General features: G+C 35.1%; 3 protein-coding genes and 1 long non-coding RNA gene across 6 annotated transcripts in view; 3 read left to right on the plus strand and 1 right to left on the minus strand.

Annotated features, from left to right (window-relative positions):
• Positions 1–3,358: 3,358 nt before the first annotated feature.
• On the plus strand, positions 3,359–11,834 carry LOC107061518 (uncharacterized). 2 transcript variants are annotated; one of them, XR_001474035.1, is made up of 4 exons: positions 3,359–3,714; positions 9,312–9,399; positions 9,512–9,702; positions 10,239–11,834. It is a non-coding gene; the product is annotated as an uncharacterized lncRNA (long non-coding RNA). The 2 variants fall into 2 exon arrangements; XR_001474036.1 differs by having other exon boundaries at positions 9,318–9,399.
• Positions 11,835–17,859: 6,025 nt separating this feature from the next.
• Positions 17,860–25,455, minus strand: part of LOC102584121 (ABC transporter B family member 25, mitochondrial) — a 27,523-nt gene continuing 19,927 nt past the window's right edge. The window contains exons 13-14 of the mRNA XM_006339319.2: positions 18,688–18,776; positions 17,860–18,014 (exon numbers count right to left, since the gene is read on the minus strand). Of these exons, the coding sequence (XP_006339381.1) occupies positions 17,905–18,014; positions 18,688–18,776 (199 nt within the window). The 3' untranslated portion in view covers positions 17,860–17,904. The remainder of the gene's footprint in view (positions 18,015–18,687; positions 18,777–25,455) is intronic.
• LOC102583785 (uncharacterized) lies at positions 20,477–22,295 on the plus strand. 2 transcript variants are annotated; one of them, XM_015310879.1, is made up of 4 exons: positions 20,477–20,545; positions 20,781–21,307; positions 21,416–21,641; positions 21,727–22,295. In XM_015310879.1, exons 2-4 carry the CDS (start codon positions 21,020–21,022, stop codon positions 22,161–22,163), a joined length of 951 nt encoding a protein of 316 aa, XP_015166365.1. In that variant the 5' UTR covers positions 20,477–20,545; positions 20,781–21,019; the 3' UTR covers positions 22,164–22,295. The 2 variants fall into 2 exon arrangements, with proteins under 2 accessions (XP_015166365.1, XP_006339380.1); XM_006339318.2 differs by lacking the exon at positions 20,477–20,545 and having other exon boundaries at positions 20,733–21,307.
• On the plus strand, positions 22,347–23,744 carry LOC107061530 (uncharacterized). Its single transcript, XM_015310887.1, has 2 exons — positions 22,347–22,833; positions 22,948–23,744. The coding sequence occupies exons 1-2, from the start codon at positions 22,411–22,413 to the stop codon at positions 23,299–23,301; spliced, it is 777 nt and encodes a 258-aa protein (XP_015166373.1). The 5' UTR covers positions 22,347–22,410; the 3' UTR covers positions 23,302–23,744.

The following is a 25,455-nucleotide window of genomic DNA, read 5'->3' on the forward strand; positions in this document are numbered from 1 at the left end:
AGTGTTTGTCATACAATTATATTGATTTGACATATCATAAAACGGAAAAAATTATTACATTATGTATTTTATTTTTTTATTCTGAAAACTCCTCCAAGCTCTATTTAAGGAAAAAATTATTACATTATGTATCATAAAATCTTAACTTGATTTGATCTATGAAGTCATTTGGAACCCTCAAAAAGTCAGTCAACGATTCGTCATGATAGATAATTCACTCTCCAAAATTTACTTGTCCTTGTGACAAAAATGAAGTAGGGTATTTTCCGACTATAATCAAATTATAATCAGTACTATTTATACCCATTCTTTTATAAATTGATGAAAGAAATTTATGATATCGGACATTAATTAAATATTTAGCATTGTGTTTAGAAAGACAATTATAATAAACAATATTTTCGTCATGTATAATTTCGCCATCCCAATAAATCAAAAACTCTAACTTTTGGTTTTAGAAGACATTTTTTTTGTTGATTGAAATGAAGAAAAATAGAAGACTAAAGATGTTGAAGGTACTATGTTTGAACGTCCTTAAATAGAGCTTGGAGGAGTTTTCAGAATAAAAAAATAAAAATACATAGTGTAATAATTTTTACCGTTTTAATGATATGTAAAATCAATATAATTTTATGACAAACACTGTAAAAGCTTCATAAAGAGAACGTGAAAAATATTCCTCTTTGTAAAACATAATTTTTTCTTCCACTTTATAAAGTGTAAGAAAAACTTCCACTTTACAAAGTGTAAGAAATAGTTCCGTTATATATTAAAATATACACATTATGACACAAACGGAAAACGTTTGGAATATTGCGTAAAATGGAATTTTTTCTTCCACTAAGCCTATTTTAGTTACTTACTAAAATAGTGGCTTATTTTGGTCACTTTTATCTTTTTGTGGCTTATTTAAGTTTCGAACTCCCCTGCAGGTTTCTTTCAAACCCAAAGAGGTCTCAGGCAAGGTGCTCCCTTGTCACCTTTTTTGTTTGTGATCACTATGGAGGGTTTAAACAACATGATAAAAACTGCTAACTTGAGAGGGTGGTTAAGGGGTTTTCATGTGGCCAGAGAAGGTGTTGAGAGACTAGAAGTGATACACTTGCAATATGCAGATGATACCCTGATTTTCTATGATACTGAGGAGGAACAACTGAAGTATCTAAAAGTGATTCTGGTCTTATTTGAAGGTATATCTGGTTTGCATATCAATTGAAGGAAGAGTGTAATGTATCCTATAAATGAAATAAACAACATGTGTTGTTTAACATCAATTCTAGGTGGTGAGATAGGAGTTCTGCCTACTATATACTTGGAAATGCTTTTGGGGGACAAATCCAAGCCCATAGACATATGGAGTAGCGTGGTTGAGAAGTGTGAGAAGAAATTGGCCAAGTGGAAGTCTCAGTACTGACCGACTGACCCTTATTAACTCAGTACTTAATGCTTTGCCAACCTATATAATGTCTTTGTTTCCTATCCCAACTAAGGTCACTAAAAGGTTGGATCGTATCAGGAGGAATTTTTTGTGGCAAGGCAACAAAGAAAAGAAAAGCTTCCATTTGGTTTAATGGGAGGAAGTCATGACAAGCAAGAAAAATGGAGGTCTAGGAATAAAAAATCTGAAATTGCAAAGCAATACTCTTAGTATGAAGTGGTTGTGGAAGCATGCAAACAACAACCAGATGCTATGGAGGAAAGTAATTGGAGCTAAATATGAAGAAGAGGACAACTAGATAACTAAAGAAGTAACCACTCCTTAAGGGGTTAGCCTCTGGAGGTCCATCAGAATCTTGTGGATAACTTGAAGGCAAAAGTAATGGATGGGAGTAAGACCAGATTTTGAAAGGACATTTGGCATGAGAAAGGCAACATGGAAGATCTCTTTCCAGACATCTACAACCTAATCATGTTTCAACAGTGCACTATAGCAGATCTATGGTCACCACAAGGATGTAATTTCACTTTCAGAAGAAATCTTAATGATTGGGAAATAATGAGCTAAATTTTTAAACACTGTGGACACTTTCGCTGGACTACAGACAGCCACATGAGAGGGTAAATTGTGGTGGACAGGAGATGACAAGGGAGTGTTAAAAGTCAACAAAGCCTACAAGTTGATGGATCAGACAGATCAACGGTGCTCAAGTTGGCCTTGGAAGCAAATATAGAAGGGTAAAATCCCTCACAAAGTTTCCTTTTTTGTCTGGTCAATGGCTAAGGAAGCAGTTCTTACATAGGACAGTGTTATGAAGAGGGGGATAACCTTGTGTTTCAGGTGTTTCCTATGTGGTGAAACATCTGAGACTATTAACCATCAATTTTTACGTTGCAAGTACACCCATCATCTATGGAGAATATTCCTAAGTCTCAGAGGCATTTCCTGGACTATGCCTAGGAAGGTGGCTGAGGCATTACTATGCTGGGAGGAAGAAGGTGTACATGGTAAGGACAAAGGTAGATTGAGAGTTATTCGGGAGGTAATCTGGTGGGCTGTTTGGAAAGAAAGGAATTCAAGATGTTTTGAAAGTATAGAGAACAATGTGCAGAAAGTTAAACTAAACTGCATTTTACTTGGTCTTTTGGTGTAATCATTATACTCTAATGACACTGTGACTATTATTGATGTGCTAGACTCAATTTAGACATAGAGAAGTGAAATCAGGAGTACACTTGTATATAAGATTACAATACAACCCATGGATTGTTTTGTGATATAATACAAAGTTACCAAGTTCAAAAAAAAGATAGAGGTGTACACTGCTATAATCTATACATATTTAATAAGTGAGAATCTTATTCTTGGTGATCTTCTCTCGAGGAGGAAAAATCATAAGTCATACCCTATGTTTCTATTAGTATAAAGCAAAGCTTTAATACTACTTTTTGTAAGAAGAAATTCCTTCTTAGTCTTTGCAGTAGAAAATTAGTTACATGATTCTCTACTTTTATTCTTAGCTTGATAAATCATGTGCTTTTATATCTCTTCTTGCACAAAGGATTTTTTTGTGTGTGAAAGAAGTAACTCATCTTCAAATTACTAGATTTTTCTTTCCAATGTAGCTATTTTCTTCTATTCCATATTGACCTTACAAAACAATACATTCCCTCGCTGTAAAATTATAGGTATACTTGTCTTTTTAAAGATTAGGACGTGCTTGCTTTCCCCCTTATCATTGAAGTTGAAGAATTTTTGCTCTACTTGCACAATGTAACTTTCAACGAAGGGGACTCAATTGAATTCATTTTCTATAATTTAGGTTTGCCCTGTTAGAGCAACAAAATAATATTTGTGTCAATATCATATTTTAGAATCTCATTGTTGTTTTTATTGGATCTTCATTTAGATGATCCGGGGAGGTATGCTTTATGCTCACTCTTTTCTCCTTTTGCAATTTTGAGTCTCTGCATTACAAAATACTAGAGATGTTTACTCTTTTTATGGACTTCATCTATGTGATATTAATTGGCAGCCTCTAGGTGGGTATGTATTGTGATGTGAAGAAGTGTCTGACAGAGAAGCATGGAGCTCTGTTAATGAACTGAAGCAAAAGGAAGAGCTGAGAATTCGTCTGATGGAAAATGATGTTAGGCTTCAAATAGTGTATGGCGTGCAAGCTAAGCATTCTTTTTTTTGGGCTGTGCTTTCGAAGAATCTGTTGGCAACAAATTACTTAAGTTTTGGGGATATGGTGACACGTAATTGCTCCAAAGGTAGTTCCGTAGCCTCATATCATCAGTATCTTATTCAACCTTTTCTCAAATAATTACCATATCAATACAGAGCAACAAACCTGCCAAAGTTGTATGAATCACTTCATAAGCTCGCACTCTAAATTATTCTTTTATATATATATATATACACACACTCAAGTTACCTTTTAAATTTAATGCTTTGCGATATCACTATTGAACATTATGACTGGACTCTTTTGCCTAACTGTGATCAATTATCTCTCAGCTTTACATACAACACATCTTTTTTAAATAGAGTTATTAAACCACTAACAAGTTAATACAACATATTATTTGGAAAATGGAACTTCATTGTTTCTCAACCCTTGAGGCTATTCACGCTTTATTTCAATTCTTTTATTGCCTGAAATGCCTTTTGCAATTGCTGGCTAAGTTGCTCAGACTCTTCACTTTTGGTGCCACACCCGTGTCGACACAACATGGGTGTGGGTGTGGGATCTGTGTCCGATTTGGTCAATTGATTTTGGGTACTTTGACCAAAACCGATGGGAAAAGTTTGGACAGTTTTAATGATTTCTATAGTCAATACTAGGGGTGTACATGGCCGGGTTGGTTCGGGTTTTTCAAATATCAAACCAAACCATTTAGGTCGGATTTTTAAATTTATAAACCAAACCAAACCAATAAAACTCGGGTTTTTCAACCTCGGGTTTTTCGGTTTTTCGGGTTGTTTCGGGTTTTTCCGGTAAAGTATTCATACACAGCATATAATTAACTTGTACTTCAAATATTTCCTTAGTCCTACCAAAATACAACTATTTAAGATGTTTCTTAAAAATATAACACAATATAATATGATTAATGACACTAAAATATCCAACAAAAATAATAATAATGAAATCGCGTAAAACAAATATTGCAAATTAACAAGTCATAATGAAAATGATCATAATTTAAAAGTACTAAATCATGCTAAAATTAAGTTTAAAGGAAATTAAAATTAGATTATGTATTTTAATTGTCTAAACCAATGTAAAACTAAAGAACAAATATTCAATATTATTGTCATTCTTAGTGTTGAATTGATTTTCTTTTTGCATTAGTATTAATTTGATTTAGATTTAAGCTTTATTATAATTACCAACATCTGTGGACTATAATCTTTATTGGATACGGTATTAAATAGTCTAGGGAGGTAATAGGTCCTTATGAAAGTTTAGTATCGCAACAACAAATCCGACCAAAGTTGGAGTATTTTTCAGACCCTTATCCCTAAAACTAAAGAGCAAATATTCAATATTATTGTCATTCTTAGTGTTGAATTGATTTTCTTTTTGCATTAGTATTAATTTGATTTTGATTTAAGCTTTATTATAATTACCAACATATGTGGACTATAATCTTTATTGGCCCATTCATAATTCTAAGTTTCAAACTTGAAATAATATATTAAATATTAAAAACTATGGAAAAGTATAAGAAATATTTAAAAATTATATCAAAGTAAATATTTTTATGTATAAAATAAAATTTTAAAATTATATATATAAATTCGGGTTGGTTTGGTCTCGGGTTGGTTTTTTTTAGTTAAAACCAAACCAACCCAAATATAGTCGGGTTTTATTTTTCAAAACCAAACCAAGTCAAACCAAACCACTAGTCGGGTTTTTTTTCCGGGTTGATTCGATTTGCGGTTTGGTTCGGTTCTCGGTTCGGTTTTGTACACCCCTAGTCAATACAAAAGCTATGGTGAAATTGAAGAAAATGAAATACCTTTTATATAGAAATATCCATGTCACTCCTTTTCCTTTAATCTCCTTCTAGGATTCTCCTCAAGTTCTCCACATAATATCTGATAATTTAGGTTTAATAACTCTATTTTAAGATATTTTTATTATTTTTTAGGCGAATCTCCGCACCTATGCCCATACATGGATCCATATCTCCAAATCTTAAAAATTAGATCATGAAGGCTCCGACCTCTAGATCCGCATCCAAATTGGACACCCGCACTTGAGTCCGAGCAACTTAGATTGCTGGTTCACTTCCCAGTATAAAGATGAAATTAAAATACCTCGAAAATCTATCTTAGAACTCTCCAGAGACCATGAGTACATATGTCGCACGATAAGTAAGATGATTTTTTTCTGTTGCTATTTCGCAAATGAACAACTCAAAGATTTGCGTTGTTTCTCATTTTTTCTACAATGTTCATTTCTCGACTTTGATATTAATCTATTGAAGTGAAGTCTCTATCTCTACGTGCGTGTACACACTTGTGAACACACGTGTCTGTGTGTTGGAAAACTAAATGTTATAGCTATTAGTTGACCAAAATCATTGAAGAGCTATTGAGTGTTATATAAGACGTAAATTTCATTTAGTTGTTGTCTTTTTTAGGCGGACTTTAGACTTAGTATAAATGAGGCTACAATGAAGGGGAAACTCACCTGCCTTTGCTTAGTAGACACAACACATTCTTCTGCATGCTATTGGGAAGTATCTGGCTTATGTGTCAGTGGTATTATAAATTACCATGTGTGTCGATATTCTACTTTAATGCAATTTCAAACAAGTATGTCATATTAAGAGGAAATACTAAAGATGAGGAGAAAACAAATATGTCTGACTTGTCCTATTTACAGGGGATGAGTAGTGTCTGCACACTTTTGTTGAGAGGAATTGTGCCTTTTCTAGCGTCATAACAAAGGACTGAGTCTGAAAATGCATCTAGAAGTTGGATTACGGGATTCTTCACTGTTCTTGCAGTAGGTTGATATCTTATACTTACCTCTGTTATCGTTGCTGCTTGAGTTTGTGTCATTTGAGAATGCATGTTTGGTGAGATCGAATTTTTTGATGTTGATGCTACACGTTTGTACTCAGAAAAAACTTATCCATGAGAGTTTGGCTATAGTATTGGCCAGCTTTTGTGCTATTAGATAAAAGTGGTTGTTGGCATTTGAATTGATTTTAACATGTGTAGCAATGAAAGAGAAAACATAACATGAAGCATGACTAAGTGTCTTATGCCAAAAATGCACATTGTTTTTTATCATGTGCACTTATGATCCCCAATGTCCAGGGAAATGATATTTCTCTTTCTTTCAAATTATGTTTGGTTATAGATTGTTAACACTATAATGTTTCTGTGTTAATGAAAGAAAAAGTTCAACTAGTATGTACAACAAAAAGAATCGTGCTAATATACGATGACTAAGTTGTTAAATTCATAGTTAGGTTCTGAATTGTTCAACATGACTGTAGTGTAAGAGTAAGTAGGCTAATCAAAAGGGAACGGTACATTTCCCCCAAGGCCTAGCTCGAGTGGTAAAAGGTTGAGGATTTGTGACTTAGGTCATAGGTTCAAGCCCCACACCATGCAAAGCGAAGCCCGGCATTTAAGTAGAGAAGGGTAGAGGAGCGGGCCCATTATCCACCAAGTTTAGAAGACTGTGATTGGTCCAAAGGGCGGTGGGTCACAAGCGGATTTCTCGGTTATCAAAAAAATAAGAAAAAGGGCACGGTACACATCAGGTGCCTATGAGAATCTTACAATATGAAACATATAATGTATTTCTATCTTTACAGAAAGATGTGATTTTATTATTACATATGTTAATTTTTATTCTTATTTCGAGGCTAAGTATGTTTCAAATTGAATCCTTGTACGTCTACAGGTTACCCTATCATGGGAGGAAAAGTGAAATTTTATTCTTCCTTTGAAGATTTTCGTCATAAGTATTTGAGATTTTGAATGTATACAATTATCGAAACAAACTTACATTAATATCAGAATCTAGTTTCAAACTCTCTAGTCCATGTAATATTATAGTTAAGGTTATCTAGTACACACGACACCTTTAGGGGTTGTTTGGTAGCTAGCTAGTGTTATACAAGTATTAGTAATACATGGATTAGTTATGAGGAAATTTATGTATTATTTTATGCAGAGATTAGTTATGCAATGTTTAGCTATTCATGTATTAGTTGTTCCATCTTCTATCCTGCATAGAATTATACATAGATTACCTCATAACTTGTACATTTATTAGTTATGCAAGTTTCTAAATTGCAAACCAAACATTGTATTAATTTTATACATAATCCTAAACAACTACCAAACATGGTATTACTTATGCATGATCTAATACATGTATAATGGGTCCATACTAGGTGATTCCTAATTGTCCATAGGTGCTAAGGTCCGATCATAAGTGTGGAAAGTTTTCGGTGTTGCTTATGTTCTACACTAATGTTTACGGGGATGGAATAGACCTAACAACAATCAAAACAGTCTTACATGGAAAAGATTCCAAGATTTAAGATTGAAACACCTATACATGATATTCTTATTGTTTTCCCACAAAATTTTGATAGTTTGATATTCTCTCCATAAGCTGCAGAAAAATCATGCTTCATTCTTTTGTCGATCTCTTTCCAGTTTTGTGTCTATATGATAGATGTGATCATATTCTTGAACTATTTTTTTTTTTGTTGATAAGTTACATAGTGGAAAATGTTACATAATTCTTGAACATGTCATGCAAATATTAGCTAATGCGATCTATGGATAGATGTACAAAGTTACTGCATATTAAGATTATTTTTTATATGTTCACTTTCAAAGCTTCCTATGTTCCTTTAGTATTAACTTTCACGTCCTTCTATGCTCACTTTAGTGTTAACCTTCAGGGGTTCCTTTTTAACACACACACACACATATATATATATATATATATACTCCCTCCGTTTCAAAAAGATTGATCTGGTTTGACTTGGCACAAAGTTTAAGAAATTAAAGAAGACTTTTGAATCTTGTGGTCCTAAATTAAAGTTATGTCAAATGTACAAAATTGCCCTTAATCTTGTGGTCTTAAACATGCCACGTGGAAAGCAAAAAGTAAAATGTTACCAAAAAAGGAAAGAGGTCATTTTTTTGAAACTGACTAAAAAGGAAAGAAGGTCATTCTTTGTGAAACGGAGGGAGTATATATCAAGAAAAACGGAATTAGATGAATTCCACATTTAATTTAATTTGTGTTATATAGAAAGGTGAATGAAGATTTCAAGTTTGTCATGAGCACTTATTGATGATAAAATGCACATCAAGGGCATTTATACTTTTAGCCTATGTAAATATACACATCTCCTAAACTAAACTGCCTTGTAGATCTATCTTACCTATCCTATCGACCAACCTTATTTTCTCATCTTAGAGCATCTGCGTAGTAAACCACCTATCACTTCATGAATCTTTTTGTCACAATTTTTACACGATAATTGCTTTCATTCGAATTTTCTTTCTTCCTATTCATGATTTTCTGATATTAGTTCTTTTATAGATGTGAATCGTTGCGTTCAGTTTATTTGATAATTTTTAATTTGATTTTCTTTCATTCCTTTCATAATTTTTCACCTCACGAGAAGTTGGAAATACATCTATAGATGATCGATTTTGAATACTTCTTTGTGATGAAGCTTTAATTTTAAGCATGGTGACAGTTGTGTATTCTTCTAAAACATTCTTGTTCTCTTAACTTTCCTTAATCTTTTGTTATTTTATTATTATTTTGATTTTTTTTTTGTGGTGGTTCTTAATTCTTTGATTTTAGTTGTAGCTTGTGCGATAGTATTGGTGGATATGATCTTTCGTTTTCCTACTTCCTGACTTCGGCTTATTGATAGTCCGAGAAAAATGAGGTAAAATTCTTACTACACTAATTTTAATGACTTTATATAAAGACAACAATTATATACGTCTGTCATAATATGTGGCTTGGGTTTGATTATACTTTGTTCCATTCCTTACTAGTTTCATAGGTATTACTGCAATAGGTCATGTGCATGTTGCAATTCAAAAGGAGTGCAGATTCTTGAAATGAAGTGCATATATCTAAAGATTGAGGATTTGCATGGATATGCTTATTTTGTTTGGAGTCACTGGCCTTTTGCTAGTCTTGCCTCATGTGGAGACCGTCAACATAATCTTTTCTACTGTTAATGGTAACTTCCTCTCTTCTTTTTACATCTGTTCATTTTACAAAGTTTTAACACATTCACACCGAGAAAAATCCCCAAATAGTTCCTTATCTTTGCGAGTTTACTTAAAATGGTCCCTTATATAGAACCTAGAGCAATAGTCCTTAAAGTCTACAAGAATGGAGTACTTTTAATTTTCAGTAACAAAAACTGTTAGAGTAACAGTAGTTGGTTGCAACTGAATAGATGATCGAATGGATCCCATGTCCTTGAAGAACATACCCCTTCTATTCGCTGTTTATTTAGTTACAAAATGTATGCATACTGCATCCTTTGTAATGTACATAGGCATAATTAGCTAGCAGATTTGTAGGAATTCCTCTTTATTTTCTTTCCTAAGTTAGCACCTAATGTATTGTATTTATATCTTGCTTACCTGCTGGAATAAGTATAATACATTAACTTCCATTTGATTACATGGTATCAGAGCATATAGACTCTTTGATCTTTTTTGGCTCTATTTCGAAAAGCAAGCTTGATCTTGTTTTGTTGTCTTGTAGGAAGAGGCTTGGATTTCAAATCAATCACTTTAAATTGGTTATTTGTGTCACCACCACCATAGGAGTTAGACCATCCTTTCTGACCATACAAGCTTTCTTCGACTACTGGTGTGAAACGAGTGGCCTTTACGAGCCACCTAATTCTCTCGCCTGTATGTCACGCGTCGATGCATGCTCTGGCAGACTTATTTGGGGATGGCTTTCCAGCATCAGATTGTCAATTCCGACATACCCCAAATTTTATCCGGTGTTAAAACACTACTTTGAGAGATTTTCTTCACTTCCAGGTTCATTTTATTTTTCCTGGAGTTTCCGCATTCAAATCTGTTTGCTATTTGGTGCTACTACTACTATTGACTTCTGTTCAATATCCAATTTATATTGTTTTGTGGATGCTTGTTCTTCATTGCTGGTTCCTTTGTTCTCCCTCGTAGCTTCTTCGTTCATATTTGACTCAGTTACAATTATTTTGTTGGGTGAGTTGGCTGTCAACTTTCTGATTGGGTTATAATATTATTAGGAACCTTCTAATTGACTATTCTTAAGTTCTTTATTGTGACATTAAAGAGCTGCATTTCGAGTATTTGGTTGTGTTTGCTTGCTTCTCCTATATTGATGTTTTGGGGATTTGATTTATACATGTAAGCAATTAGAAAGGAGGAAATATGACTACAAATCAGAAGGGCAAGACAATTTTGGTTTCGGCAGATGAGTTTGCAGAGTTCTCTCAGTATCGAGAATTCCTTAAAGAATTCATTTCAGTTACTACCCTTGTTGATGTAAAACTGTGGAATCTGGGACCGTCAAAGCCACCTCCTCTACCCTATCATTTGTATTAAAGTAACTGAAGTTTGACTTCAATTTGATTTATGTATTTTAAAATAATTTATCCTATCGAAATTGGAGTGTCTGAGTTTACCAGAATGCTCCCAGGCACAAGTATCGAGGTAATGCACTAAAGGTTACTTTTTGAATCAGAGTTTGGATTCCGGTGGTCCTTCTAATCATCGGAAATTTTATTCTCCTTTATTCCGTCAACTTTTGTTCATATGGATAGTCACATTTATTTTCCAGTTGGTTTTAAGTCTTATAACTATTAGAATAGAATAGGAAAACACAATCCTACACAAACTAGGAATAGTTTATAGTCTCCTATTTGGTAAGGAATTGTATTATATAATGTCTATAAATAGGGTTCTCTATGTAATTATTACAACAACAATTCAATAATATTCTTTCCTTATATTTCTCACATGGTATCAGAGCATTGGTGAGAAAAAAAAAAAGTCAGAATCCTGTGACTGTCAACGGCTGGTTTGCATTGTTGTCTTGTTTTACAAGTGTAGTGTGACAACCCACACCACCATGAGGTGCGGAACACTCAGGCGAGGAAACCCCAGTGAGCTCCTCTGAGTTTCACCGAGTCACGCGCCCTCACGCGCCGCCAGGAGTACCAGGGTCGCGTCACCACGCGCATCACACGCCGGCGCGTGTGACACTTTCCGGCCAGTTTTTTTCGACCAATTTTTTTTCATTGAGGTCGCCTCTCCATTCCGAGGCAGACTGTATATTTATTTTCTTATTCCGACCAGTTTCGGGCAGCCAGACCTAATTTCCGGCGACATCACCCTTTTTTTTTTTTCCAGATTCTAACCAGCCTTATTTTTTTTTCCTCTCTCTAAATTCATAATATGTCTTTAGGGATTGATATTTTTGGCTCTAAGAATATAGGTAGTTCAAGTGCTATGATCAGTTCAGAACCATTAATAGGAAGCTCAAACTATTTAGCCTGGGCTTCCTCGGTTGAGTTATGGTGCAAGGAGCAAGACGTTCATGATCACTTAACCAACAATACTTATGTGGTAGATGAAAAGGCAAAGGCTAGTGAGACAGATAGTTCAGAACCATTAATAGGAAGCTCAAACTATTTAGCCTGGGCTTCCTCGGTTGAGTTATGGTGCAAGGAGCAAGACGTTCATGATCACTTAACCAACAATACTTATGTGGTAGATGAAAAGGCAAAGGCTAGTGAGACAGATAATAACATCAAAGCACAATGGGAGAAGGTTGATGCTCAATTATGTAGTTTCCTATGGCAATCTATCGATTCCAAGTTGATGCCCTTGTTTCGCTCATCCCAAACATGTTATTCGATTTGGGAAAATGCTCGTGCTTTATATACTAATGATATATCTCGATTCTATGATGTGATATCTAGAATGACTAGCTTAAAGAAACAAGAATCCGATATGTCTACTTACTTGGGTCAAGTACAATCAGTCATGGAGGAATTTGACACGTTGATGCCAATCACTACAAATGTGGACAAACAACAAGAACACAGACAGACGTTGTTTCTAGTTCTTACACTTGCTGGACTCTCTACTGACCATGATTCAGTGTGTGATCAGATTTTAGCTAGTCCTACAATTCCTACAGTTGATGAATTATTCTCTCGTCTACTTCGTATTGCCGCGCCTCCTAGCCACAAAGTAGTTTCATCACCGACCTTTGATTCCTCTGCTCTCGCATCTCAAACCATAGAAAAACGAGTATATCAATCTATGGAGAATCGAAGAAGAGGAAGTCGTCTTGGAAAACCTCGATCCAAGTGTAGTTATTGTCATAAGTCTGGACACACTCGTGACATATGTCATAATTTGCATTGTCCACCACCCAGTTATGATCCTGCTACTCTAAAGGAATATAATGAGTTCTTTCGTAATCGTGCAAGTAAGCATACATCTTCACAAAAAAGCATTTGTTGCTCCGCCTAATCGACCATCCCATAATGCTCATATTGCTCAATCAGAATATGATGAGTTCCTTCAATATCGAGCAAGTAAGCAAATGTCTCCACAAAAGTAGCTTCGGTTGTTCAACATGATGTTGCTTTTGCGGGTAATTCTTTTGCTTATGTTTCACAGTCTAATACTCATGGATCATGGGTCATGGATTCAGGCGCTTCTGATCATGTTTGTGGTAACAAATCATTTATGTCAGATATTGTTTATTCACAATCTCTTCCTGCTATTACTTTGGCCAATGGGATACAAACAAAACCAAAAGGGGTTGGAAAAGCTACACCCTTATCTTCTGTCACTCTAGACTCTGTTCTTTATGTCCCTTATGTCCCTGGTTCCCCTTTTAATCTGGCATCTGTTAGTCGTTTGACACATGCCCTACATTGTGGCATAACCTTTTTTGATGATTTTTTTCTCATGCTGGACCGCAGTATGGGACAGACGATTGGCACAGGACATGAATCACAAGGCCTTTACTATCTTACCTCTTCAAATTCCTTCACGGCATGCTCTGTTACAGATCCTCCGGACCTCATTCACAAACGTTTGGGACATCCGAGTCTATCTAAACTGCAACAGATGGTGCCTAGTTTATCTAGTTTGTCCAAATTAGATTATGAGTCGTGTCAACTTGGGAAACACACTCGTGCCACATTTTCACGTGGTACTGAGGGTCGTTCGGAGTCTATTTTTTCATTAGTTCATTCTAATATGTTTGGGGTCCTAGTAGAGTCAGTTCCACCTTAGGATTTCGTTATTTTGTTAGTTTCATTGATGATTATTCAAGATGTACTTGGGTTTTCTTAATGAAAGATCGTTCTGAGTTATTTTCTATATTCAAAAGCTTCTTTGTTGAAATAAAAAATCAGTTTGGTGTTTCTGTTCGTACTTTTCGTAGTGATAATGCCTTAGAATACTTATCATCCCAGTTTCAGGAGTTTATGTCTCACCAAGGAATTATTCACCAAACATCTTGTCCATACACTCCTCAACAAAATGGTGTAGCGGAAAGAAAGAATAGGCATCTCATTGAGACTGCTCGCACTCTCCTCATTGAATCCCATGTTCCGCTGCGTTTTTGGGGTGATGCAGTCCTTTCATCTTGTTATTTAATTAATAGAATGCCCTCATCTTCTATTTCGAATTAGGTTCCACATTCCGTACTATATCCTCAGTCACATCTCTATTCTATCCCTCCTCGTGTATTTGGGAGCACATGCTTTGTTCATAACTTAGCCCCAGGAAAAGATAAATTAGCTCCTCGTGCCCTCAAATGTGTCTTTCTTGGTTACTCTCGAGTCCAAAAAGGGTATCGTTGCTATTCACATGATCTCCGCCGATATTTTATGTCTGCCGATGTAACATTCTTTGAATCTCAACCTTACTACACATCTTCTGATCATCTTGATATCTCTGAGGTCTTACCCATACCTCAAGTCTTGCCTGTCCCGACTATTGAGGGACCTACGGTATCTTCTCCATCTCCAGTTATAGTGCCACCACTCCTAACTTATCATCGACGTCCACGTCCAGCAATAGTCTCAAATGATTCATGTCATGTGCCGAACCCTGCTCCCACTGTGGCCTTGCCTCCTGCTAGCCAATCGATTGCACTTCATAAAGGTATACGAACTACTCGAAATACTAATCCCCATTATACTTTCTTGAGTTATCATCGTTTATCTTCACCCCATTATGCATTTGTATCATCTTTGTCCTCGATTTCCATCCCTAAGACTACAGGAGAAGCACTTTCTCATTCTGGATGGAGGCAAGCTATGATTGATGAGATGTCTGCTTTACATTCGAGTGGTACTTGGGAGCTTGTCTCCCTTCCTACAGGTAAGTCTACTATTGGTTGTCGTTGGGTTTATGCGGTCAAAATTGGTCCAGATGGTCAAGTCAACCGGCTTAAGGCTTGCCTTGTTGCTAAAGGGTATACTCAGATATTTGGGCTAGATTATAGTGACACTTTCGCTCCTGTGGCCAAAATAGCATCAGTCCGTCTTTTTCTATTTATGGTTGCCGTTTCGTCATTGGCCTCTTCATCAGTTGGACATTAAGAATGCTTTTCTGCATGGTGATCTTGAGGAAGAAGTCTATATGGAGCAACCACCTGGTTTTGTTGCTCAGGAGGAGTCTAGAAGCCTTGTATGTCGATTGCGTCGGTCATTATATGGTCTGAAACAGTCTCCTCGAGCTTGGTTTGGAAAGTTCAGCACAGTAATTCAGGAGTTTGGCATGACTCGTAGTGGCGTTGATTACTCTATGTTTTATCGACATTCAACACCAAATTTGTGTATTTATTTGGTTGTTTACGTTGATGATATCTTTATCACCGGCAATGATCAAGTTGGTATTGCTAATTTGAAGTAGTATCTCTTTCAGCATTTCCAAACTAAAGACCTCGGCAGATTGAAGTATTTTCTTGGTATTGAGGTTGCTCAGTCTAGATCAGGTATTGTTATTTATCAACGCAAGTATGCTTTAGACATTCTTGAGGAGGCAGGAATGATGGGATGTAAACCCTTTGACACTCCTATGGATCCGAATGTTAAACTCCTTCCAGGACAGGGGGAGCAACTCAGTAATCCTGGAAGGTATAGACGGTTGGTTGGAAAGTTGAATTACCTCACTGTGACTAGACCGGACATCTCTTTTCTTGTGAGTGTTGTAAGTCAGTTTATGACTTCTCCTTGTGATGGTCATTGGGATGCAGTTGTTCGTATTCTGCGATATATAAAGTCAGCTCCTGGTAAAGGACTACTCTTCGAGGATCAAGGCCATGAGCATATCACTGGATATACAGACGCTGATTGGGCAGGATCACCCTTTGATAGACGTTCTACATCCGGATATGGTGTTTTAGTTGGAGGTAATTTGGTGTCTTGGAAGAGTAAGAAACAAAGTGTGGTTGCTCGATCCAGTGCAGAAGCAGAATATCGAGCAATGGCTGTAGCAACTTGTGAGCTAGTTTGGATCAAACAATTGCTGGGAGAACTAAAATTTGGCGAAATTGATCAGATGGAACTTGTGTGTGACAATCAAGCAGCTCTTCATATCGCATCAAATCCAGTGTTTCATGAGAGGACTAAGCAAATTGAGATTGATTGTCACTTTGTCAGAGAAAAGATACTCTCGGGAGATATTGTTACAAAATTTGTGAAGTCAAATGATCAGCTTGCAGATATCTTCACCAAGTCCCTCACAAGTCCTTGTATTAATTACATCTGTAACAAGCCTGGTACATATGATTTGTATGCACCAGCTTGAGGGGGAGTGTTAGAATAGAATAGGAAAACACAATCCTACACAAACTAGGAATAGTTTATAGTCTCCTATTTGGTAAGGAATTGTATTATATAGTGTCTATAAATAGGGTTCTCTATGTAATAATTAGAACAACAGTCTCCTATTTGGTAAGGAATTGTATTATATAGTGTCTATAAATAGGGTTCTCTATGTAATTATTAGAACAACGATTCAATAATATTTTTCCCATATATTTCTCACAGGTTTATGAACAGTTGATGAAAGTGCAACTGTGCAACTTTACAAAAGTAGGGCTTATCAAGCACATGAACAAAGATTGATCAAGACATTGGTCAGATTCCTTCTCACAAACATACTTTAAATTATATGCCATGAGTATTTCTTGCAATAAAAGTCCCTAATCAGCAGTTTGACAAGCAGTGCAAATAGAATTCAGCCAATGATTTGTCAACATACGAGTTGTAGTAATAGTCAGTCGGTCTTCCCTCTTGAGATAAATGCTAAAATATCAGTGTCCTCGTCATGCATACCATTTAAGGCTTTTTAGTCAGTTTTCAAAAGTGATCATTAAATAATTGAAAAATAAATAATTTTCAAGAAAAGACTAGCAAGAAAACTGCTATAATTTTCTTATTCTATAAGGTGAAAGTTGTGCAAACCAACAGGCCCTTAAATTGTGAAGGCAAACAATCCAGGTTTAATATAATAAGAGACACCACAAGGCTCTCAAACGTTGTCATGAAAAACAGGCCCAAGCAATATGAAACCTGATCTCAGTTCAATCCCACATTTATTAAATACTGTTGATGGTCACATACTGTTGAACTTTTTTTTCTTGCAAGAAAATTCATTTGTCAGAAATCATTTAATCCTAATTGGTTGGGAAAGAAAATTTCTTTTAAGAATAAAGGATCAATGATTTGATGACAAACTAAATTAATTTTTGAACTTTGTTTTAATGGATTTAAGTTTTTCTGAGTTTCATCTCAATCTAGACTTTAATCACCATTTCTTTTCAAGCATGAACCATTGTTACATGAAATTATGAGTAGTTAACCAAAAAACACTAAAACAATCTATTTCCAACTCTAACTAGAAATTATATGGCCACAAATCCATAAAATATAAAAACATCTTCTTCAATTTATGATAATTGTCAGGTTGAAATCATTTTGTATTATCTTTGTCTCTTTGATATCTGCTTATTCCCTAGCAAACTTGCTTTCTTACAAATTATGATTTTAGTAAATTACCTAGTGATCTAATGAGAAAACTTAAATAATGAATAATACATGATTAAGAAGTGATCATATTTCTTTAATGTGCCTAAACAACGTAACACAAATTATTTAAATCCAACTAAAACAATTATGAAGTACTTTATTCTCTTGATCTTGGGCCCGAGCTCAGCACGGGCTTTCCAGGACTAGTATAGATAAGATTCCACAATATTTATCAACAACAACAACATAACCACTGCAATCCCACAAGTGGAGTCTAGGGAGGACAGAGTGTATGCAGAACTTACCCTTACCCTTGGAAGGTAAGGTAGAAAGGTTGTTTGCGATAGACCCTTGGCTTCCACAATATTAATCCAAAAAAGAAAAAAATGATTCCGCAATGAGGCAAGCTTTTAATCTTACATTTCCAGATTGGGTGTCAAAGAATCTGAAGAGCAATCTAAGAATAGTTGATTTGCCTGTAACAGAAAGCAATATGAGGATCAGGATTCAGGACTAGTAAAAAATAGCATAACCAATACGCATAACTGTATGTAATCCCTAGGTTCCACACAAACATCCAATCGGCAATGAGATCCCACACTTGAATATTTATAGCGACACATAAAAAGGATTCTACAGTCAGCTAAGAGGCATCTCATATATTGGTCAGATCTGGGGCAGGCCTATATTAAAATCGAAAGAATGATGTTTACAGAAAACGGACAAAGAGAAAAGGAAAAACAAGAACAACCTTTTCAGTTGTTTGCAGCAGAAGTCCTACGCCATATTATCATACTAGTCAAACTTCAAAAAGTATACACACATACAATTCGATCAAGAGAGGGGCATTATCATAAAAATCTTAAAACGAGCATCTCTAGCTATCCAACTTCAAAATGTATCCCTCATTTATGCATCCTAGAAGCTTCAGAAAAAAAAGTAACCTATGCCACAGATTGGTTCCTTTAAGTGCTGCCATCCGAAGATCTTTACTACTCAGATAAGCATTTTTCACTCGCGCCTGTTAGATTAGATAACTAAATGATTTGTTTTTGCTTAATATGCAGCAAATCCGGGCCTAAATAGATTAAATTCAAAGTTAATAGACAAATTAACTCTGAAAAGTTGAAACAGAATAAGGAACCATACCACTGCCACTTGTTCCTACAATAGCTACACTTTTTCCAGCAGGAACAATGAAAGAGATCCCATCTAGAATCTTCCTTTCTGTCAAATAACTATGAAAAACGGAAAGAACAAGCATCAGCAAGCATATTTACTAGTCCATTTGGTGCCACAGTAGAAAAAGCAACCAAGCCTATCTACTTAAACAATTATACATCATGATGAGTTTCAATATTCAAACAAAGAGCAGCAGCTGTTCCATCAACCTAACAACAAAAGCTGCAGAACCTAATGTGATTTGGAAAGCACCCTACTTCCAAAGTACTGGGAAAGCATTAAGTATGTCAGAATAGCATTGCTAGCTAGAAAGATTTGTAAACGAGCCCATAACATGTAATTTGCTTTAGGATGAAAATGTGACAAAAGAAATTAAGTATCTCAAAGCCCTGACATCATAGAGCGCTTATATGAGAAGAAAAGGCATGATCAATGACTATGAGATAGAAGCTTTCTTTTACTTAATGGTAACAGTGTATTCATCAGGCATTTAGGGAGTGTTGGCCACTCTATTTACAAGTTCTAAACAGAGACAAAAAATCTATTCATCTTACAAGAATTAGTTACAGATCTTTACAGGGAACCTGTAAAATCTACCAAGGATTCATCATCCTCTACCAAGCTTTCTTCACACCAAAACTACAGAGTTAAAATACACTGACTTCAATCCTTCTATGGAACAACTGTTGTCTTCAAAACACCTTTCATCCACCAACAGAGACAATAATCTTGTTCATCTTACAATAATTAGTTACATATCTTCACAGGGAACCTGTGAGATCTACCAAGGATTCATCATCCTCTACAAAGCTTTCTTTACATCGAAAATACAGAGACAAAATACACTGACTTCAATCTTTTTATGGAGCATCCAGTGTCTTCAAAATACCTTTCATCCACTGTCAATGAAGCCATCCCTTACAATACACCATGTGAAAAGATTTCTTCTTTCTGGAATCTGGAGCTTTACTGCCCACACTGTTTCCAATGCCTTTCTTCTCCTCTTCCTCTATGAACTCCCTGTAGCATGATTTTACAGGCAAAAATTCCTAATCCCCTTTCCCTCCAATTACAGCCTGTCCTCCCTCTATCACTCCATGATATCTCATTCAACTCCCTCATCCTCCTTTTTAAAACAATCCATCAGCAAGGTAAGTTTACTCTAGGCTAGTATTCCCACACCATAACTCCTTCCAAAGCGAACTCTTGCGCTATTACAACCACAAACTCATTATGTTCCACCGACATATTTCTACCATCAATAATTTCCTTCAGAAAGTGAACTCTTGTGCTATTACAACCACAAACCCAATATGTTCCACCAACATATTTCTACATTCAATAATTCCCTTTCATACACTTACCCTATGCGCACCCATTGTTCCACTTGAGAACCAACCATTATCGACTGTGCTACATTTAGCAATTATTACCTTAGGGGTCGTTTGGTGTGAAGGATAGGTACAAATAGTCCTGGGATAAAGCCTTAGTGGTACTTAATTGAGTGTTTGGTTGGGAAGTTTGGGATAACTTATCCTGGGATTAATAAATAGTACCAGGATAAGTGATCCCTCCAAAAGGGTGGTATAGTAATCCCATCACAATTTGTGATGGGATAAATTTATTAAAAGGTACACTCAACTTTTCATTGATAAGCTTTCACAACGCCGCTTTGGTCTTAGCTTCCATGTTTCTTCTCTTCTTCATTGCAGTAAGAATCACTCTTCATTTGGGTACACTCAACTTTTCATTTCGATTGAAGCCATAGATGGGTGATTGAAGAACTTCTTTACCAATAACCTTCAACTTTCAAGTTTCTAACAAGGTTAATTTATTTATTTTCAGAATTTGTTTCTCTTTTCTTTCTTTGTCATCATTAATAATTCTCTGATCTGTTGCATAATAATTTGGATACACTCATCTTTTCTACTTAATGGAAGAAATCAAAAAAAAAATCTGAATGTTATGTTTTAGGGTTTTTGTAAAGTTTGAAAAAAGATTGTTCTTTTTAATTGTTTTTTTTGTGTATTAACTCTTTTCATTTTTTAATGAAAAAATAGGGTTTCTTATGGATCATCAACTACAGTCCGATATTGAATGTTTTATCATCCTTGAGGAGATATTGTGCCAACAATTTCTTGTTATGTTTATTTTTCTCTTCATGGTTATTCATGGTATTTCTATAAAAAGAAATAGGCATGTGATTAGGTACCTTATGAGTAGTTGAGTTCCTAAAATTATATCTCATTTAAATTGTATTGTACAAGATAGTGACACAGCATGTATTGATAAGTTAAGGATGAATAGAAATTCTTTTCACATTTTAGTTCTCTTAACTAAGGAAGTTGGAGGTCTAACTGATAGCAAATATATGTCAAGTAGTGAAAAGTTAGCAATGTTTTTAAATATTTTGGCTCATCATGAGAAGAATAGATCCATTAAGGTTGATTATATTAGATCAGGCTGGAGCGTAAGTCAAGCTTTCAATGAATGCTTGAAAGCTATTCTAAAACTAGCTCCATTGTTACTTGTTAACCCCAAACCGGTGCTTGAAGATGAGCTTGACGATCGATGGAGATGGTTTAAGGTATATGCACTTTCAATTGGGTATCTATTAATTTATGTAAAAGTAAAATAAATATAATTTTACGAAGAAATTTTTGTTGTTTGAGATAATGTTATAATTTTTTTATAGGGATGTCTAGGTGCATTGGATGGTACATACATTCAAATTAGAATTCCATCTAAGGACAAACCAAGATACAGGACAAGAAAGGGAGAAATAGCAACTAATGTACTAGGAGTTTGTGATAAAAATCTTAACTTTACTTATGTATTACCTGGTTGGGAAGGATCAGCGGCTGATGGTCGTGTATTACGAAATGCTATAACTCGAACGAATGGTTTGAAAATTCCCGAGGGTAATTCTATACATATGCTCACATTAAAATTATATCACAAAAATAATGCTATATAAAAGCAACTAATTTCTTATTTATATTATAGGTAATTATTATTTGTGCGACGGAGGATATACAAATGGAAATGGTTTTCTTTCACCTTACCGAGGATATAGATATTGGTTAAGGGATTGGCAAGGTGAAAATCCACCACCCCAATGTCGAGAAGAGCTTTTCAATATGAAGCATGCTAGAGCTCGTAATGTTATTGAAAGGACATTTGGTCTCTTGAAAGGACGTTGGGGAATTCTTAGAAGCCCTTCTTGGTACTCGGTTAAGATACATAACAGGATTATTAGTGCTTGTTGTTTGATACACAACTTTATTCGTAGAGAGATGGAAGTGGATCCCTTAGAGATCGATGTGGAAGAACAAGTAGAATATCAACAAGATAACATTGATGTTGTTGAATCATCTCAGGAGTGGACCACATGGAGGGATGAGTTGGCTCAATCAATGTGGAATGCTAACTCAAGCAATTGATCTTTCATTATTTTGTGCTTGTTATATGTTTTATGCTGCATTTGAATTATTATTCCCTTTAGTTTTTGATATTCTTGTAAGATGCATCAACTTTTAGCTTTTTATGATATAAGAAACAATTACTTACATTAATTTGTAATGTGTTTAATTTATTTCTTTTTTGTGATGTGTTGGTATGTTTTTAATTTATTGTTTTTGTACATTGAAGTGTATGAATTTTTTTTATGATGCTAAGTAATCGCTTCTTATGACGGTAACTAATACTAACAATGATTGTTTCACAAAATTATTCAGACAAATGGAAATTCAAAAATCTTCAATGCAACCAGCAAAAAGATCAAGACGAGCAACACCGTCAACTCAAAGGACATGGACTCCTACAGAAGAAAGTACTCTTATAAATGGTTTGAAAGAGTTATGTGTTAATGGTTGGAGAGCTGATAATGGGACTTTTAGGCCAGGATATCTGATGGAGTTGGAGGACTATTTGCATGAACATCATCCTGAAAGTGGCTTGAAAGGTGAACCACATGTCAATTCTAAATTAAAATTTTGGAAGAGATGTTATGCAAGCTTAAGTTTACTAAAAGGTAGGAGTGGTTTGGGATTTCAATATAGTGATGGAACTATAATTATTGATGATCCAAAAGAATGGGATAAATTTTTAAAGGTAATTAATATTTTGCTATTAGAATATTATTACTTCATATAAATATTTCTTAAGTCTTCATAATTTATAATTTATACATATAAAATTGTCGTCTTTCTTTTATTGTTTGTCTAGGATGATCCTGGTGCAAGCAACATGAATACTAAAAAATGGCCACTGTTTGCGGATTGGGAGGAAATTTTTGGAAAAGATAGGGCAACTGGAGAACATGCAGAAGGGCCACTGGATGCTGTTGAGGATATCTTAAAGAGTCAAACATCAAGACTTTCTACTGATATGAGTTTAGGATTTCTTATCAATGTTGATGACGATGAATATGAAGATGAAGCTAGTCATGGACCTAATGCACCTGCTGAAGAAGCTGAAAATACTGATACAAGACATAATTTTACTCAAACAACTGAAAATGAATATGCTCGAGGATCTCCTCATGAACATACTGGACCATCTGAAAAGCAAGGTGAATAATATGCTAAAACATCTTCTAGTGTCAATGAAAAAGAAAAAGGCAAGAAAAGAAAGAGGGTTGTGGAAGATGTTAATGAAACATTTCTCAAGAGTATGGCGGAAGTTATGAAATTTTTTACTGAAAGCCAAGATAAAAGAATTGGTTCCTTGATCGAAAAGATTGGAAATCGTGACCACTCTGATATGCGTGGTCAAATTTATTCCATCATTGAATCTCCTACATTTGATTTGTACACCATAGAGCAACGTATCAAAGCTAAAAAGGTTATCTGTGAAGATGTCAAAAATATGGAAATCTTTTTACGTATGGGTGAGCTTGAGCGCCAGACAATGATGTTCATGGTCATCAATGATAAACTTTGAAGTATGATAAGCTTGTGTATATAAATGGTGGCACTAGTGTGATAGTTTTTGCTCTACTAATAGTTTCAAATCAAAACTTTGATTGGTTAACAGTTTCAAATCAAAACTTTGATTGGAGTGCCATTTTTTGATCCTCTAGTTATGTTCACACTCTTTTGTGTATGACTAATGTAGGTCATGAGGATGCTAGAATCTTTTGTATATGTAAAATCTATTAAATAGATTAACTCTCATGTAAAAGTTAAGTTTATTGTAAGTTTGTTACTAGTTATCAATTTTTGTGCAGTTGCTTATGTTGCTTCCCTACAGTTTTGGTCTCATTTTTTCTACTATGGTAGATCAGTTTTTGGTCTTGTTTTTTCTGTTGCTTTGATGCAGAGCTTTTGTTTCAGTTTTGACAGGTGTTTTGGTGAATATTTTCTGGAATTTTACTTTCGCTTTAGTTGTTGTTTTAGTTGTAGTTTTGATTGGTTTGCTGTAGGGATTGCTGCAATTTTGGTCAAGTTTCTCGGTTAGTATGAAGATACAAGTTTCTATTAGTCTAGGCCTATTGTTTCTTTACCAGATGAGCTAGTTTTTTATGTTGCTTTGATGCAAGACTTCTATTTCAGTTTTAATAAATCTTTTGGCTGTGTAGTGCAGTCTGTATCCATCAACCAAAGATTTACATGAAGCAAATAGATTTTAAGCTTCTATTTCCCAATTTGCAAAGCAACGTTTTGTGGACGATCTTTGCTAGAAGTATGGTTATATGGATCAATATTTTGAGCTGACAAGCAGACACAAAAGCCCAAGCCATACCTCACTTCTCTAGTTGAAAGCATTCTTGTAGATGAACTAGTTTTTTATGTTGCTTTGATGCAGGACTTCTATTTCAGTTTTAACAAATATTTTGGTGAATAATTTCTGAAATTTTACTCTCGCTTTAGTTGTTGTTTTAGTTGTAGTTTTGATTGGTTTGCTGTAGGAACTGCTGCAATTTTGGTCAAGTTTCTTGGTTACTACTGATTAAACATAGTTGTTTAGAGAACTTGCACAATCACAGGAAAAATCTGGTGCTTCTGGTATGACAATATTAAGGCCTCGAAGTCGTGGTTGATGTAAGTACGGTTAACGATGTCATGTTAGGTCGGGTATTCAGAAGTAGGAAAAAAAGATGGTGGCCATGAAATGTAGTGCCACTCACACTCATATGGACTCTTCCGAGAGAGGAACATGAGAACTTTTGAGGGAGCAAAGATATATCTTTGTACAAATTATGGTAATTTTTTGTTTCTTTTACACTTTTGGAGAACCCACAAGATGCCAGTTAGTATATATGAATGGGTTGTCTTTGTAGAGAACTTGTTTTTTGTGTAGATTCTCTAATGTAAATATTGTTAGAATAGGAATAGGTTTATACAATCTCATTAGAATAGGAATAGGTTTATACAATCCTATTAGAATAGAAATAGGTATATACAATTCTATTAGAAAAGGAATAGTAATAGAAATAGAAATAGGAATACTAAATAGTATCCTACTTGGTAAAGGATTGTATTTTAGGGTCTCAATGTAATAATGTAAACAACAACAATTCAATAATATTCTTTTCCTATATTTCTCACATGGTATCAAAGCCTCTACGATCTTGGTAGAAAATCAAAAAGCTTCCGCTGCCGACGGGTGGCACCCATAAATGCTGCCCGTCTGGCCAACGATTATGTTAGCAGTCACCGTGTATCTTTTCGATGACTATTTTCTCATATCTAATTTGTGTAGCACCGTGCCATCATTCCGGTGACTACTTTT

This window comes from Solanum tuberosum, unplaced genomic scaffold, assembly GCF_000226075.1.
Source record: "Solanum tuberosum cultivar DM 1-3 516 R44 unplaced genomic scaffold, SolTub_3.0 scf00009, whole genome shotgun sequence".
In the NCBI taxonomy this organism is placed as follows: Eukaryota; Viridiplantae; Streptophyta; class Magnoliopsida; order Solanales; family Solanaceae; genus Solanum; species Solanum tuberosum.